General features: G+C 51.8%; 1 protein-coding gene across 2 annotated transcripts; it reads left to right on the forward strand.

The window, feature by feature from the left end:
• Nucleotides 1-2,332: 2,332 nt before the first annotated feature.
• STAC2 (SH3 and cysteine rich domain 2) lies at nucleotides 2,333-16,091 on the forward strand. Of its 2 annotated transcripts, none has more exons than XM_001366502.4 (11): nucleotides 2,333-4,025; nucleotides 9,897-10,203; nucleotides 10,550-10,647; nucleotides 11,021-11,105; nucleotides 11,365-11,477; nucleotides 11,834-11,906; nucleotides 11,998-12,062; nucleotides 12,576-12,673; nucleotides 12,893-12,944; nucleotides 13,614-13,751; nucleotides 14,427-16,091. In XM_001366502.4, the coding sequence occupies exons 1-11, from the start codon at nucleotides 3,936-3,938 to the stop codon at nucleotides 14,529-14,531; spliced, it is 1,224 nt and encodes a 407-aa protein (XP_001366539.1). In that variant the 5' UTR covers nucleotides 2,333-3,935; the 3' UTR covers nucleotides 14,532-16,091. The 2 variants fall into 2 exon arrangements, with proteins under 2 accessions (XP_001366539.1, XP_007482384.1); XM_007482322.3 differs by lacking the exon at nucleotides 2,333-4,025 and adding an exon at nucleotides 4,420-4,583.
• Nucleotides 16,092-17,391: the final 1,300 nt, after the last annotated feature.

Genomic DNA, 17,391 nt, shown 5'->3' on the forward strand with positions numbered 1-17,391 from the left:
GAGAATAGTTCACCTGAAGGCAAACAGACACATGTGGAGACAGGCAGCCTTAGGAAACAGAGCCCAGTATCCATCTCTGTGCCAGTTACTTCAGGCTCTGGGGAGCTGGTGGTGAGGCAGGGGCCCATGGCTTGGCTCCTTGTCCCTTCTACCAGCCCCTGGGGACTTGGCTGCCCCAGATGCTGGGAGCTGGGAAGTGTGTCAGGGACTTGCGTAAGCTCCCTTCATATTTCCATAAAGTCATAATTACCGATGGCTGCTATGGCATATAGCTCATTAGATTGGTGTCTGCCTCCAGGGGCCCAGGGGCACAAGTCCTGCCCTTGTTGGAGGAGAGGCTGAGACATGGACTGGTTTTTTGGTCAACCCCACTGTCTTCCACCCATAGGCACTGCCCCCACTTTGTGACCCCATTAAAGTAGAATTGCTGACTACCACTGCCCTCCTTCCCAGCACAGAGTCCAAGAAAATTAGGGAAAATGGACTACTCAACCCCCCTCTGACAGGATCTCCAAATTTCATGGCTGGGGACATCGAAGTGAGTCAGTTATTCCAGCCTAGGCATTTTAAGCCTGTTCAGAAAGGGTCAGGCACACCAGGGAGGAGGTGAAGGGACTCAAAGTCTTCTTAGTTGAACCTAAAATACATGGGGTTTTGCTGAGGGATGAAGAGACCCAGATTGAAGGTTATTTCATCCATCCTCCTATCCTGTCCAAATCAACCTCAGCTTCTCCTCCCTTAGTTTTCCCCCAAAAGGAAACATCTGATATAATTCTGGTTTGTTTCTAGTCCCCTGGTGGTGGTCAAGGGAGCAATCCATCTTGCAGTTTGACTGTTATCCATCTTACTGCTGTGCTAGCTCTCACCCTTCCCCTCTCTTCCTCCCTAAATGAACTCTATCTCCTCCTACAAATCATTTCAGTTCTCAGTGAGAATGGAAGGTCCAACCTTATCTGAATCTGGGCTCTGATTTTCCCATGGTGCCTTCCTCAGCCTTCTCCAGGAGTAGACACCCTAAGTCCATTCCCTTTCTTGTCTGGGGTCTGGAAGCATTCAAAATCCACAGGACATGGAAGCAAGAGACACAAGTTCATAGCCTGGTCCCAATACTTCTTAGATTTAAGACCTTGGGTAATCCCTTTTTTGGCTGGTTTCTCATCTGCAAAATGGAGGTATTTCATGCCCCTACCTGATAGGGATGTTTTGGGGAAAGCCTCCTGTTGACCTGAAAGCACTCCTCAGAAAATGTGAGCTGTTATCATTATTAACAGGGTCAGACACAAGATTGGGGAGTGGCCTGTCATTAGGCAGTAGCAGCACGGGCCATGACTCAGACACTATTAAAGAAAGACTATTCTGGTCAGGAACAGGGATGCTTCAGGAAGTCATCCAATTCCCAAAGGACCTCCAGAGGTCATACCCTCCAACCCCCTGCCTCAGCTAAGAAGGATACCTGGGGTCCAAGTGGGACTTGTTTCTAGAAGTCTACAGAGCTAGAAATTTCCCAGCCTCCCCCTTGACCATCTGCCCTATCATTTATTTCCATCTGAGTTCAGCACAATTTTTTTTTAAGTTCAGCATAAAATCTAACTAGAATCTCTGGGTACCTGATAACCTCAATTTCTCCTTCTTTCTTAGTCACTGTCCCCACTGGTAGTCTAAGAGATTGTGGGATCCTTATCTCTACCCCAGAGAAATAGGAGGGAGAAGTAAGAAATTCTTTAGAAGGAAAAAAATGAGTTAATAGAGCAATTAAGTAGTCCCTATCAAGAAGGCTATAATATCTTCCCAGCTGAACACCAAACACAGGACCACAATTCCCCCCCCCCCAATCATTTCCCCTGTGACTGGATCAGGGTCTTGCCCCAAGCAGGAGGGAAACACAAATGACCCTTCCTAGGAATGCTCTGGGTAATTCTGGGACTGCAGAGGGGAAGACTGATCTAGACAGGACAAAACAATCTGGAGATGTGGGAAAATGGAATGCTTTTTGAGGACAACTGTCTTGAGGGCTGGGATCAGGACAGGTTCTGTTACCCACTCGGCAGAAAATCTCTCTGAGGACCAGAGAAGGAGGGTAGAAGCTTCTGGATAGGGAGGGGTGGGTGGTCCAGAGCCTCCTAAAGTCAATCTTGTTTGCCCTTGTTCTACTTCCACGGCTTGCAAATAAATCTCCTGCCCTGGGACTTCATAACCTGAGTGGGCTGGTAGGAGAAGCAATGATATCATCATGGGTTAGACAGGAGAGGTAGGGGGATGGCAAAGAAAGACTGATAATGGGAGGGGAAATCGAGCCTCCAATAATCTCATTACTGCATTCTCCCCAGATGCCATGTGAGGATAAATAAAGCCCCCCTTCTCCCCCACCTAATCCAGTGCATCACATCAGACAACAGGGGAGCCATGGTGAGAGCAATGAAATAATCCTGCCTCTGCTCACCCAAAGGAGGGAGGAGATCCTCCTTACACCCCACCCAGAGAAACACCTGGACAAGAAACAAAGCAACAGAGAAAGATGCCCCTAGAGATTCCTCCTTATGAAGATAACAATGGAAGGGGAAAATGTGAGGGGAGGATTTGAGGAAACTAGCCTCTAGACAAGTGACAGTCACAGGGGATGTGGAGACGTCAGCAGACTCCATAAGAGGAATGCCAGGAGAGTGAAATGTTTTCATTGCTGCTGAGCTTCTCCCTCCCAGCCTAGCCTTCCCCTATCCTTAATTAAAACAACTCCAAGAAGGTCTTTGGTTCGATGAGGTTATTTAGATGGATTTGGGGACCCTGAGAACAGGGGGAATGTCTCATTCGACTGCTGAGGCCCAAAGGGGCATCATGAGTCCCAATATCACAAAATGACAATCTGGATAGAAACCCAGATTCACCTGACATTAGACTGGCATGGCTTCTTGCTGACCAAGTCTACTTGTCTCTTGCCTTTTCTAGAGGAAAGCTTTGACTAAACTTCTTGTCTAGTCCAGGAGTAGGTAAGGGTGAGGTGGGGTCTCTCTTGATTTTGAGATGAGACAGCCCCATCCTCAGGCACTATTCCCTACCTTTCAACAACTCCTTCCCCTTACTATAGGGAAGTCTTTCCCTCAGTCTAACCCTCATCTCTCCTGCTGCATCTCCAACTCGTTTTTACCTCCTATCCATCCTCGGTCTCAGATCGGAGCAGATGAGAAGATTAGCTTGGAAGCCCCTACTCTCTCCCCAACCCTTCGCTTTCTTTCCTAGAGGGTCCCCCCCAAATCCCCTCCCACTTTTTTCTGATCCTTTCTGGCCCCACCTACTCTAGTCCCCCCCTACCCCCGTCAGAACAGCAGCCAATGGCTATTTATCTGATTTGCATAGCGGAGCGGGGGAGCAGGGAAAAGGAGGGGGTGGGGCCAAGCGACCTCTTAAATCAAAGTTGGGAGGCGAGGACTGGGCAAAGGGGATGCCAAGTGCCCAGGCAAGGGCTGGGGGGAGGGGGGTGGGGGGCGGGCTCAGAGGACTGTGGGGCCCGACCGGACACAGCCCTAAGCTCTCTCCTTCCATCCCTCCATCCCTCCATTCCTCCTTCCCTCTCTCTTCTGCACAGCATCCTCTGCAAACCCTCAGTGCCTGGGGGTCTTCTCTCCCAAATCTGCCTTTAATTACTCATTCATTTAATTGTCTTCCTCCTTGCGGGGCAGCCCCAGAACTTTCTCATCCTGCAGAGCAAATTCGGGTATTTGCTTGGCATTTTTAGGGGGGAGGGGGAAGGAGGGTTCTTCTTGGATTGCTTTTGAGGCGGGGGATCAGGTTCGAGAGCTTGGGAAGAAGGGAGTAGAGGACCCCAGTGAGAATCTCTCCGCCTGGCCTCGCTCGCAACTAAGCCGGCCCTCCTGCCTAGCTTTTGCCCCACCACCCCCGCTATCCCCTTCACGCAGCGCCCCAGCTGCGGGACCACGACCATGACCGAAATGAGCGAGAAGGAGAACGAACCTGAGGACGCTGCCACTCTCCCCTCCCCTGGGACTGTTTCCAACCTCCAGGAAACCAAGGTAATTTGGGGAGGGGTCGTGATTTCCTCCCTTCTCTTCCCGTTCCTTCTTTCCCGCCCTGCAGCTCTCCCCTCCTCGGCCCGCGGCTGCCGCTTTCTGTCCTACCCTCTCCTTGACCCGGGCTTGTTTTGTCCCCGCACTGTCGCGACATAGCAGATACACTGCGGCCAGGGTCAAGAGGGGGTCGCGATAACTCGCCCCCTCTCCTACCACCATCAACCACCAGCCCCAGCACCACAGCGCGGGCGCTGTCCAGCATTATCTGAGAACCTCTCAGCCTCCAGATAGGACCAGGCTAGGAAAGGAGGGAGTAACTGACCACACGCTCACGCGCAAGCACACACACACACACACACACACACACACACACACACACACACACACACACGCACTCACACCACACCACACCACATACCACATGTGCGCGCGCTATGCACAAACACACACAGAGACGGAGACCCTGGCAGCTGGTCAGCTCTATCCCGACTCGCCTGGGGGAAGGTTGTAACTCCCCTTTGTTGGAGGGAATCAATGCGGAGCTGGAGGAGGAGCAGTGAGGTGTGAGTGTGTGAGTGTGCGTGTGTGTGTGTGTGTGTGTCGCGCGCGCCTGTCTGTGTGTGTTTTACGCAGGTGTGTGTTTCCTGGGGATGTGAGTCTTGGTGTGTAGCACTGGCTCGTTTTGAGAGTGTGGGGGCTCTGAGGTCGCTGTCTCGTTGGCTATGCCTTTCCTCTCTATGTCTCTCTGTGGTGTCTCTCGATCTCTGGGTCTCTGTCCAGCTGCAGTCTCGGGGGAGCCGCGCGCCCCGGAGAGGAGGGCTGCAGAGGGGTGGGGTGGGGGAGGAGGTCCTAGGGTCGGGTCCTCCCGGTTGAAGGCTTCTCTCCTCTGGGGGGAGAGAGGGCAGGAGGAAAGAAGTGGAGTAGTGCCACTCGCTGTCACTCCCTCCCATCTCCCCTTTCCCACCAAGTATGGGGGGAGGGGGGAAGGAGGATTGAGACAGAAAAGCCATCATAATTAATGTCATAATTAACCCTAATTATTCATGATTGTTACTCCCGGGAATAACCAGTCAATTGAACAATGAATGACTTATCCCCCAGTGAAGGAGGGCGGGGTCCTCGGAAGCATTAGACCTGAGCACAGGGAAGGAGCTTCATGTAGATGAGCTCTGGCCCAGATCGCGCGAAAATTTAGCCGCAGGAATTCCCTGCTAGCATTTGGATAGAAACCCCTGACTGGTTAAGAGAAATGGGTACGCTCGGGTTAAGAGACCACTCCCCTCCGGCCAATAAGCCTCCATTCTCTTAAATCTGGTGTAAAAATCTGACCTCCCATCTTTGGTTCCTCCAGCTTCTCTATTCGTGTCTATTGGGAATATTTACGGGGGGGAGGGGGGGGAGGAGGGGGGAGGAATTAGCGGAAAGGGCCTGCGGTGGGGGAAGCGTGCCTCATACTTCTGGTCTCCACTCTGGTCCTGAAGTTCACCTCTAGGATCTGGTGGCCTAAATCCTTCCGTGGATATCTTGCCTCCCACCCTTACCCCAACATATACACCTTTCCCCAGTCACAAGAGGTTAATTCAAGGTCAAAGTCAACCCGTGCTAAGTGCATCCAAGGAAGGCAGGCAATGTCAGTCATCTGAGAATAAAGACCATGCATGCCCGGGGACCAGGGCCATCCTAGAAGATGGAGCTTGTGGGAACTCACATGTCCAGACCTTCTGGCTCTTAGGGCCCTTGATTCCCTTTGACCCGATTACCCAGAACTGTGGGAGGGGATTGGTAACTCCCATGAAGGATTAACTCAGTTTGGGAAGAGATAAGTGTCTCATAGCTAAGGAGTGCTGGGGAGGGGTCCAATTGTGAAATTGGGGTCTATTCGAGAGCCTCTTAGAACTAGGGGGAATAAAACTGGGGAGGAGATGGGGCCATAACTCCAGTTGGAGATAGTAAACCAAGGTACCAACCCCCTCCCCATCTCCCTTACCCTCCTCCCTTATCACCTGGGAAGAAACCTCTCCCCAGACCTCAAAGTACTTAGCAGTGGAACTCATCCAGTCCCAGCCATCTTCCCCCCTCTAGAACCTGTCTCCCCACTCCTCTCCTTTCTCTCAGCAGCCCTAGGGCTGGGGTGGGCAGGGTTGCTCCTGCGGTATCAATGCCATCTCAGCAAGTTGGCCATCCTGCAAGCTCAGCTTAGGGGGAGGGGAGGGAGAGCAGTCGGCCGATTCAAACTGCTGTTTTTCCCCCCTTCCCCCCATCCTGAGGACCCCTTCTGAGGAGATGGGGAGAAGGGCTGGAGATCTGGCCTGGGCAGTGTCCCCTTTCCCAGTCCTGCCTTGGGAGGCTACCTGATCAACTAGACCCTTGTGAAAGACCCTATAAACAAGGCAATCATGCAATAGCAAATAGCCATGGGGAGATCACGGAGGAGCATCACCCCTCCTTTCCCTCTCTTCGACTGCCCAAGATGAATGCCCCTTCCTCTTTAGTGGACGTGGGCAATGAAGATGGAGAAAATGGAGTGTATATGCCCTGACCTAGCATTGGGAGAGTGGGAGATTCCTTCATCCTCCTAGGATAAGAGGGTCTGGTTGCTGCCCACAATACTCTTCCTTCATGTCTGCTACTTGGAGCTGGCCAGGTACAACAGAGGGGGCTGAGCAACTGGCAGACACTGATGCCAGGATTTCAGATCCTATTTTTCATCAGTTCATGGCCCACATAGGCAGAAAGTACCAACTGTGGCATCTTCTCTCTGCCCTTCTCCCCTGTACACCCACTGGATAGACCTAACCCAGGATGACTTCTCTCCCACTCCATCTGCACTGCCGGCCTGTCCACTCGGCCCTAGGTAGTGAGTTACCGATATGACACCTATTCTTGTCCCCATTCCCAGATCCAAGCAGCTGAAAAAGGAACTTGCCTCCAACATGGGACATCCCCACCCCCTCAGCCCACCAGCCTTCGACTCCATCCTCCCTAGGGAAAGGGGACCTTTCTATGCCAGCACCACCATCTGAGTCAGCTGGCACTGGTGCCCACTGCCGCCTACCCAGCAGCTGCTGCATGCCCTTTCAGGAACTGGGGGAAAGGGAGGAGCGCCTCAGATGGGGAAAGGAAGAGATGGACAGGGAGATATGATAAGGGAGAGAGGTAGAAAAAGTCCTGTACTGAGAGTCAGCAGGCCTAGGTTTTAACTGGAGCCCTGCCACTAACAAGTTGGGTGATTTGGGGTAATAATAAAAATAACAACAAAAACAATAATAAATGTAGCACTCAAAGGTTTGTTATTATATCGATTATGCCATTGATCCACTTTCCCATAATGGGCTCCAGTTTCCTCCTCTGGAAAACAAGAGCATTAGCCTAGATGATTTCTATGGTTCCTAGAAGGAAGCCTAGGGGCAGCTAGGCGGTTCTGGGATAAAGAGCCAGGCCTGGAGATTGAAGGTCCTGGGTTCAAATCTAACCTTAGATATTTCCTACCTATGTGACTCTGGGCAAGTCACTTAATCCCAGTTGCCTGACCCTTACCTCTCTTCTGCATTAGAATGGACACTTAGTATTGATTCTAGAATGAAAGGTAAGGGTTAAAAAAAAGGCAGTGTAGGATAGTAGGAAGAGCTTCTATGACCTTGCCCAATTCAATTAATCCCTCTGGGCCTCAGTTACCTCATGTGTAAAAAGGATTTGGACTACATGGTAACCATGGTTCCATCAGTCTGAAGGCTTTTGCTCCTGCCAAATCTTACATTTTAGGCAAAGCCCTCACAGTTTATGTCCTAAGGTCAGTTCCAGCCCTGACAATTTATACTGTTCATGACCTGGAAGGGTGAAGTGGGTGGGCAGAAGAAACAAGTCAACTAGTCTGGTCAATTGACTAGAAGGAGCCAAAGAAATACCTAAAAGGTTCCAAGATGCCCAATAGTCTGCCAGCTACTTCAAAGTAGCATCTCCCCCATGCCAGGGAACAGTTCCAAGGGGCAAAGGAGGACATAAGAGAGCTTTGACCTTCTTTCTTCCTTTTGGCTACCCCCTACTCAAACCTTCCACTCTCTTTCCTCCACAGTGAAAGGAAAAAAGAGGAGAAAAGTACTTCTATGGCAATAGGGATGTGGTGAGTCACATCTAGGCATGTCATTTCCATCCAAGCTGGACTGAGAAGACAGGTCTTGGTTTGGAACCCAGAAAAGTGCCTGTTGTGGGCAGTGGAACCAGCCATTTCTGGAGCAATCAGGCACTACTCCAGCTGGCAGAGAAGCTGCTGCCTGCCCTCTAGCACCTCCATCCTGCATTGGATTGCCACTAGCTTTTCTCCTAAGGGACACAAGACACAAGTTGCCTCCTCATCTCAATGGTTCCCCTTCTTGCCCTCCTGGGAGTGAATGCCAATGATCCAGAATTGGGACAGCCCCTTCACACAAGCTCTAGGGGAAAATTTTGTTCAGAATACTTCCCTCCAGGGACCAGGAGGAAGTAATTTCTGGCAGGGTTGTCCTAGGGGCACCAGTAAGTTGGCATTGGCCATGCCAGGATGAGTGACAAGCCACTTTCTTCCTCTTTGCCCCTAGGTCTTGGTCTGACAAGGATATATGGCATAGCTCCAAGATAGGTCAGAACAATTCTGGTCACAGAGATGGGATACATCACTCCCTCCAAAAAATTCCAGAGCATGAAGAAGAGGGACTCTTTAAACATCCCTGGATGTCCCATCAGAGATTGTCCTAGGGTTTAAGAAATAATTATTCTGGTCATCCCAAATGACATTGTTCACATTCTCTGGAGATGACTCTACATACTGTCACTACCCTATCCCATCTCCCCCAGGGACCTCGGGGCACCAGACTTTATTATCTGCCCTGTCTGGAACCTTCAAAGGCAGAGACTAACAATGCTATCCAGGAAGCCAGGATTTGGGAAATGGTTCAGTGATGCCAACTTCTGGGAAAGCCAGACATCCTGTAAAGCTCAGACTTCATGGTTGGCAGACCTGATGCTGTTGAGTACATCCCCCAGGCCCCCACATTGTCCTCCCAGAGGATAGGGTGGCAGAAGTTGTGTCTGTGTTCTCTGAACCAGCAGCTGCATCCACTCCTCCCCTGGCAAGGCTAGGAGGTTGGCAGCTGTGGTGCCTTATGCTGTCCAGCTCATCATCTGGGAGCCTTGGTCAGCAGTGACACAGAATTTGTATCCATATCTTCAGGCTTCTGCCTCCCTCCCCATGGTCTATCTGGGCAGGTTGAGTCAGGCAGAGAATTGCCAAGAATGGGACCATGAGATAGATATGAGACAGTGAGGGTCCTGGGTTTCACTCTATGAGTAGAAAGGAAAGTACAAGACAAGTTTCTGGGATTGATGCTGGTAGTGAGGAGTGTGTGGATTTGTGAACATGGAAAATTGACTGAATTTAGAACATCAGGGCCTAATCTAGAACCTGCCTGCTTCCTCTTCCTTACAACTTCATCAGCTCTAGAATTCCAAGTCCAGTTCTGAGCCCCAACACTTGATTTGTTGTCATTTCAATTGCATTCAACTCTTCACGAGCCCATTTGGGGTCTTCTTAGCCAAGATCCTGGTGTGGTTTGCCATTTCTTTCTCCAGCTCATTTTAGAGATGAGGAAACTGAAGCAAATAAGGTTAAATGATGTGCCCAGGATCACACAGCTAGTAAATCTTTGAGACAAGTTTTAAACTCAAGTATTCCTGACTCTAGGCCAGGCACTGTACCCATGGCACCACTTAGCTCTCCTCTGACATTGATTGGGATTACCAGTTTGGGCTTCTGGTTATTGGGGTGCTACTGGATGTAATCAGAACCTCCCCTCCTATGGACTCTGGTCCCCTCTATGAACATGGCCTCCTCTCTTTCAGCTTCAACGTTTCAAGCGTTCCCTATCCCTCAAGACCATCCTTCGAAGCAAGAGTGTGGAGAATTTTTTCCTTCGCTCAGGCACTGAGCTCAAGTGCCCAACGGAAGTGCTGCTGACCCCCCCAACCCCATTGCCACCTCCCTCACCCCCACCTGTATCCACTGATCCAGGCCTTCCCAACTCTGCCCGATCCCCTTGTCCAGTCCAGCGTCCTTTGGCACCTCTCAAGCCCCTGAGGACCCACAGCTTCCAAGAGCATGTCTTCAAACGTGCCAGCCCCTGTGAACTCTGCCACCAGGTTATCGTGGGTAAGTGCCTGGCCATTGAGTGGGCATAGGTGCGAGCGCCAAGGTGGCATGGGGGAAAGATACACAGCATGGATCTGCCTATTTCCCCTTGCTCCCTGGCCCTCCAATGCTGACATTGCTTTTATGGGACATCAGGTGGGGAGTTCTTTTCCTACCTCACACAGCTATCCTCTATAATATCAACATATTTGTCCTGTCTCTCTGGGAAGACAGATATGAACAGAAACTTCCTTGGACCACTAACCAATGTGTGGGGGGGGGGGGGGGAGAAAGGGAAGAGGGAGGAAGGGGAAAAGTAGAGAAGAGACCTCTCTCTTTGTCCTTTAAACTCTAAACTACCCTCCAGGCAACTCCAAGCAGGGCTTACGATGTAAGACGTGCAAAGCCAGCGTCCACCTCTGGTGCTCTGAGGAAATCTCCCACCAGCAGTGCCCAGGCAAAACGGTGAGGAAGGGTCTATCTAGTCACTTTCTAGTTGACCACTCAGTGCTCAATGTGCCTTGGAGGGTACTTCATCTTCCTTCCTCATTACAAAGAACTCATTCTGGGGCATCTAGGTGGCTTAGTGGATGGGAGATCCTGGGTGCCAGTCTGGCCTCAGACACTTCCTAGCTGTGTGACTCTAGGCAAGTCACTTCATCCCAATTGCCTGACCACTCTCCTTCTGCCTTGGAACCCATAGTTAGCATTAATTCTAAGATGGAAGGCCAGGGTTAAAAAACAACAACTCATTTCACACAGTGGGAAACAGCAAGGAAGATCAAGCCTTCTGCCCCGTATGTTGGCACTGATATCTCTCTATTCTTTCTTCCCCTAGTCCACCTCTTTCCGTAGGAACTTCAGCTCCCCTCTCCTGGTGCATGAGCCACCCTCAGCCTGTACCCGAGAGTCTCCCCCAGCGGGTAAGGACATATTTAATTCCCATTCCTCCTAGACTATAGTGAGATAAGGTGCCTCGGTCTCCTGGACTGGGGAGTCAAGTTTTCTTGTGGTAGGCACTACTTTTTCAGGAAGAGTGGACACTGGCACTAGCCACCCAGGGCATTGTACCAGCTTTTAAGGTGTCCAGATGCAATGCCCAGGGGTCAAGAATTTAGAGAGTTTAAGAAGATTCTTGGGAAGAGGTAAGCTGCCAGGTTTCTGAAGGTACAACTTTCATAGGTGCCAGTGGGAAAGTGGATCCCATTTATGAGACCCTGCGCTATGGTACCTCCTTGGCATTAATGAACCGCTCAAGCTTCAGCAGCACTTCAGAGTCTCCCACCCGAAGCCTGGTACACTTTGGTCCAAGCATGGGGGAAAGGCATGAGGGGGAGGAGAGACCAGGGCGGAGATCCAGTGTGGGGAAAAGCTTTGGGGATGGGATATACTAGGATAGAGAGATGAGGCTCTGAAGTCCCTGAGGGAAGATGTATGGGGGCTGGAGGATATAAAGAAAAGAGAAGTGGGGCTGGGGAATGGGAGACACTGGAGAAGGGATTGGGGCTGGGAGACTCTAAGGAAAGGGAGATGAGGGCTGGAGGTTCCTGAGGGAAAGAGCTAGGACAGGGCACATTAGGGGAGATGGTTGAGGGTTGAGGATTCTCCCTCAGTCTTCCTTTCTTCCTTTCCCTTTTCTTATCTTTCCCAGAGTGAGCGGGATGAATTGGCAGAGGATGGGGAGGGTAGCATCCGTAGCTCAGAGGAGGGTGCCAGTGACAGTGGTAAGTATGAGGAAGGCACTCTAGTGCTAAGGGATGGGGGCCCCCTCAATGCCTAAATCTTTACACTCCCCCCCCCATCCCACTGTTATAGTCTTTACTCCACCAACTGAGAATGAAGTGACAGGACCTGAGGAGAAAAGTCCTGGACAACAGCAGGTAAGGCCCTGTGCTATTTGGGTATAGATGGGGGCTGAGGGTTGGGATGGGGAGAGCAATAACAGGTTAGGCTTATTTGAATGAGGTAGTTGGACTAGATGACATCTAATATTCTTTTTTTAGCCAAGTGGCTAGGTGGCACAGTGGATAAAGTTCCAGACCTGGAGTAGAAAGGATCTAGGTTCAAATCTGGCCTCAGACATTTCAAAGTGAGGTGACCCTGTGCAAGTCACTTAGCCCTACAGTCCTTGCCTTCCTGTATTAGAGATGTTACTAAGACAGAAAATATTTAAAAATGTTCCTTTTTAGCTCTAAAATTTTAGAACTCTCATCACCAATTCACTGTACAATTTTAAGCAAGTACTTTCCCTTCTTGGGAAAAAGTTAGCGTTAAATGAGCTGGTCTCCAGGGTCCCTTCTAGCTCTAATGTTCTAAAGTTCTAACTGGATGAGTGCTTACGGTGGGATGCCAGATTTGATGTCAATGCTCATCTCTCCACCATGACACCCCAGGCTTCCAAGGGCACCATTCGGAAGGACGTGGGCCCCATGTATTCCTATGTCGCCCTCTACAAGTTTTTGCCCCAAGAGCATAATGACCTGGCTCTGCAGTAAGTGTCTCCCCAGAGCTCCAGACCCTTGCTCCTTCCCTTTCCCCCAAGGCTGTCACTTTCCCTGATTGGGCATGGGCTTGCAGCTGTTGGCACCCAATGTCACCACAAGGATACTGAATAAGCTCCTCCAGTTGGCTGCCACAGCTTGGGTCAGGGTGGGGATGGGTGGGAGTCCTCTTATCTCCAGAGACTGCCCTGAGTCTGCTCTTTCCCCAGGCCTGGAGATCGGATCATGCTTGTGGACGATTCTAACGAGGACTGGTGGAAGGTGATTTAGCTGGTTGGCAGCATGAAGGGGAAATTTGGGGGGGGGGGAATTATTGTGCCCCTCTCTGAGCATAGCCCGAGGGAGTCAGGGTAGAAATGGAGAAAGCCAGAAGCATAAGCAAACCCCACTGTAACAGATACTGCTGCCTGCTAAATCGCCCTCTGGGCACTGCCCCCATGGAAGCCGTGGCCAACTAGGTTCAAAACCCCAGGCCCCCACCAGCTCCACCATCCCAAGTGTCTAAGCTGCCACTTTTCCCTTCTTGGAGGTTCTTCCTGCCCACTCCTATCCCCAACCACCAAGGCAGAATCAAAATTTCTTTAGAAAACAAAGGAAAGGTAATACCCAGTAAAATTACTGTCAGCTGTGGGAAGGGTGGGGGGAGGGAAGGGAGGGAAATAATATGATTCTTGTAACCGAGGAATAATGTTCTAAATTGACTCAATAAATTAATTAATTTAAAAAATAAAAACTATTCATAGCTTTTGAAAAAAAAGAAAAAAAGAAAAGAAAACAAGGGAAACATTAAACTCAACTGGACTGGTGGCAAGGTGCCTTGGGGCTTGAGGTCCAGGAAACCAAATGAGAATTGGAAGTGAGCTCATTGAGTTGAAGATGAGGTCAGGGAGGAGGTTTGCCCCTACCATCCTCACCGAATTTGTCAAACAGGGCAAGATCGGCGACCGTGTCGGCTTCTTCCCAGCCAATTTTGTGCAGCGGGTGAGGCCAGGAGAAAGTGTATGGCGGTGCTGCCAGCCATTTTCTGGGAATAAGGAACAGGGCTACATGAGCCTCAAGGAGAGTCAGGTGAGTGATCGAGGGGTTCTCTGCCATCCAAAGGGTGAAAGAGATTGGGAGAAAGCAGACAGTCAGATGGAAGGCAGGAGAAAGCTCTCAGATAGTGCCTGGAAGAGAATTCCATCAGCCTTGTAGTGGGAAGAAAGGCAGACAGAAGAAAGAACATCCTATCTGATTTAGCTGGTTGGCAGCATGAAGGGGAAATTTGGGGGGGAAATTATTGTGCCCCTCTCCAAGCATAGCCTGAGGGAGTCAGGGTAGAAATGGAGAAAGCCAGAACCAGTCAAGCACAGGTATTCTCAGAGTGGGTGCTCTCCCTCCTACTTGTCCCTCTCCTCTCAAGCCTAGGACAGAATTCTAGACTCAATGGCTGGGCAAGTGGGGGCATCGAGGTAGCACATTGGTTTGGAAATGGGAGGTTCTAGGTTCAAATCTGGCCTCAGACATTTCTTAGCTGTGTGGCTTTGGGCGAGTCACTTAACCTTGTTTGCCTAGCCCTTGCCCATCTGTCTTAGAGTTGTTACTAATACAGAAAGCAAATATTTTTTTTTCTTTAAAAAGGAAAATGGCGGGGGTCTATAAGTTATTTGGGCTCTGGACCCACCATGATGTTGCCAATGCAGTGGGCAGTGCCACCCTGCCTGGTTGGTGCTGAGCACTCGGCCCTCCCTCTTTCCTGTTCAGATCTGCGTAGGTGTGGGCAGAAGCAAGGATGCTGATGGCTTCATCCGAGTTAGTAGCGGCAAGAAGAGAGGCCTGGTACCCGCGGATGCTCTGACGGAGATCTGAAGTCCAGGCATGGCAGGCACAGAAGAAGATAGTGCCCCACCCCTAGGAGATGACCCAGACACCAACTCTGCCCCCTTGTTCCCGGCTTCTGGTTCCAGGGAATGGAGCAGGGTCTCCTTACCTGCTTCCCTGCTCACTTGCTGCCACGCTGCTGGGCACCACTCTAAATAGACACAGGCGCTCTGGAGGGCAGGTTGGAGAGGAAGTTAAGGGCAGGGATCAGCTGCTACCCTAAGCAGGTTTGCCCTCGTGCCAAGGTGCCAATTCCTGCGCCCACCAGTGCCCTGCTCCACAATGAGTCAAGCCCCGGGGAGAGCTGTCCTTCAGGGCTCTCTGTGGCTCTCCCCGGAATTCTACCCTTCCATTCGTTGCATGCCTTGTGCCACCTTCCCCCTCAGTCCAGCCTGTATGTATGTCTGTGTGTGTCTCTCTGTCTCCGTCCATTCGGGCATGGGGGAGGGAAAATGTCCCTCTCCCTCCTCAAGGCCTGCTCCCCTCCTCAGGGTTCGAAGGGGCTGGGAGATACGGGAAGGCCTTCTCCGCTTCTCTGTTCCCGACGGCTGCCTCCCTAATAGCACCATCTCTCACTCACTCAATTCTCAGGAAAGTTTCACTGGTCTCTCCCATAACTTGAAACCTGGGCTGGCAGAGGAGGGGAGGGATGGAGGAGAAAGAACAGGGGGTGTTCTCTTGTTTGAGAGGAGGAGGGGGCCGGAGCTGGAACAACCACGATGGGGCCTGTCCGGATCCTGCCCCTACTCACCCCTAGCCCAGCCGTGGTCTGAATTCCCCCCAAGGCCAGAGCATCCCCAACCACAGCCTCGCCACTGAAAGGCCACCCGGACATCGCGATAACACGCTGGCTTTGTGGTTGGGAATAGCTACAGAATGCTAAAAAACAACCCAAACCCTGTTGTCCTGGGCCTGACAAGCCAGGGACAGACTTCCAGGATTGAGAGTCAGACCCATTGCTCGGATCAGAAAACTGATGACAGGCAGTTTTACTTTCCTGCTTCCCTTTCTTCTCTGGCCTCCCCTCTCTTCTGTGATCAGGACAACCCTCTGAGAGCTGGAACGGGACCCTTGGGAAAGTCCTCCCAACAGGGTGAGCCCGGGTCAAAGCAGGGCCGAATGTTTCAGGGGGTTCAGCCTTCTGATCGTCCCCCCAGCACCCTTCGCAGACCCCTGGGGTAGGAATGGCACTGGCAGGAAGTGTGGGTATCCCACAGGGGAGGGACATCCTGAGGGGTCTCACCCGTTAAGACGGCTCTTCTTCAGCCCCAAGTCCCCGGCCTCCTTCACCACGCTGGCCAATGCCTCCCCTCCTCTGGGCACAGACACTTAGCCTGAGATCCTCGCCTCCCCTCCCGTCTGCTGTTCCCAGATTTGGGGTGGGGAGAGGCTGACACCGCCACACTGCCCTGTTTGCTGCCACGAGGCTGCCCCAGCAATACCCCCCGGGGCAGGCACGATGCCCACTGTACATAGAGGCTGCATGACAGGTCTGACTCGGGCGCTGCTGGCTCCCAGACCCACTCGATTAAATGTACCTGTGACCCAGATGTGCCTTCTCCGCGTTTGATTGGCCGGCTTAGGAATGGGGGGGGGGGAGGAAGGCAGCAGGGGCTAGAAAGATGGGAAGAAGGGGAAAGGGGTGGGGGAGGGGAGGGCATCGCCATCGCACGTCTAGGGGACGCTGGCAGGGACCCTCCCTTCGCTGCTTCCTAGGTGGTCTCTGGAGGGACCCCAGCCTCAAAGAGGGGAATAATAGTGTGCACGTCAGGGGTGATGTCGACTGGACCTCAGTTTCTTCAGACTTGCAGTGGCTGGGCCTAGGGTTGGAGGACCAGGAGGTAGGGAGGGGGAGGGGGGATGTAGAAAATGTGAGTCTTCTGTTGGCTAGTCTGGATGCTTCAGTATGATTTAAGCCCAATTATCAAGGGCACCTGTGAGCTCATCAGACAGGGCAAAGTACGATGCCCAGGGCCCACGCCACGTCTGGCTCCTTGAGAAGTCAAGAGACAAGTCTCCTAGGATGCCCAGCTCAGAGCTGATTCTTTTTTATTTTTTATTTTTCTAAACCCTTTAGCTTCTGTCTTAGAACCAATATTGGTTCCAAGACAGACGAGTGGTAAGGACTAGTCACCTGGGGTTAAGTGACTTGTCCAGGGTCACCCAGCTAGGAAGTTCTGAGGCCAGATTTGAAGCCAGGACCTCTTATCTCCAGACTTGACTCTGTATCCACAGCTGCCCCCCAGAACTGATTCTTGCTCTCTGGGTCTCTATCATTCCCTCTCTCACCTCCTTTTGCTCTCTTCTCCCCACCACGGCTCTGTGCCAATCCTGCCACTCAAACGCTAGCCCATGAATCGTGAGGATGAAGAGTGCCTGGAGGAGCTGACGGTGACGTGGGGCAGCTGGGCCCAGAGAGATGACTCAATCGTGCCCGTCATTCAGCCCATGGCACAGCACAGGGAAGGGGCGCTCCCCTCCCCCAGCCCCAGCCCGCCCACTGGCTCCGCAAAGTTGACTCCCCTCCGCCTTCCCTGGCCGCGTCATCACTTAGGCAAGTGCAGAGAGCTATTTATAGGCTGGAGTTGTGGGGAGGGGGAAGGGCAAGCTGCCTGTGTTGGGGTGCCAATGCCTGAGCTGCCAGGGTTAGAGCTGGCAAGGGTCCTGGCAGAAGAACTCTTCCTTCCTCCTCACCATCCCTAGCCCTCCCACAGACATAGCCTTTTGGCCCCAATGCCAGTCTGACCCTGGGTTCTGGAGACCAGGCAGGGCTCCCAGGATGGGGCTGGGGATGGACAGGGAGGTTTACTCCAGCCTGCACGCTGGGGCTCCTGCTCCCCAGGGAGGC

Source organism: Monodelphis domestica, chromosome 2, assembly GCF_027887165.1.
Source record: "Monodelphis domestica isolate mMonDom1 chromosome 2, mMonDom1.pri, whole genome shotgun sequence".
NCBI lineage: Eukaryota > Metazoa > Chordata > Mammalia > Didelphimorphia > Didelphidae > Monodelphis > Monodelphis domestica.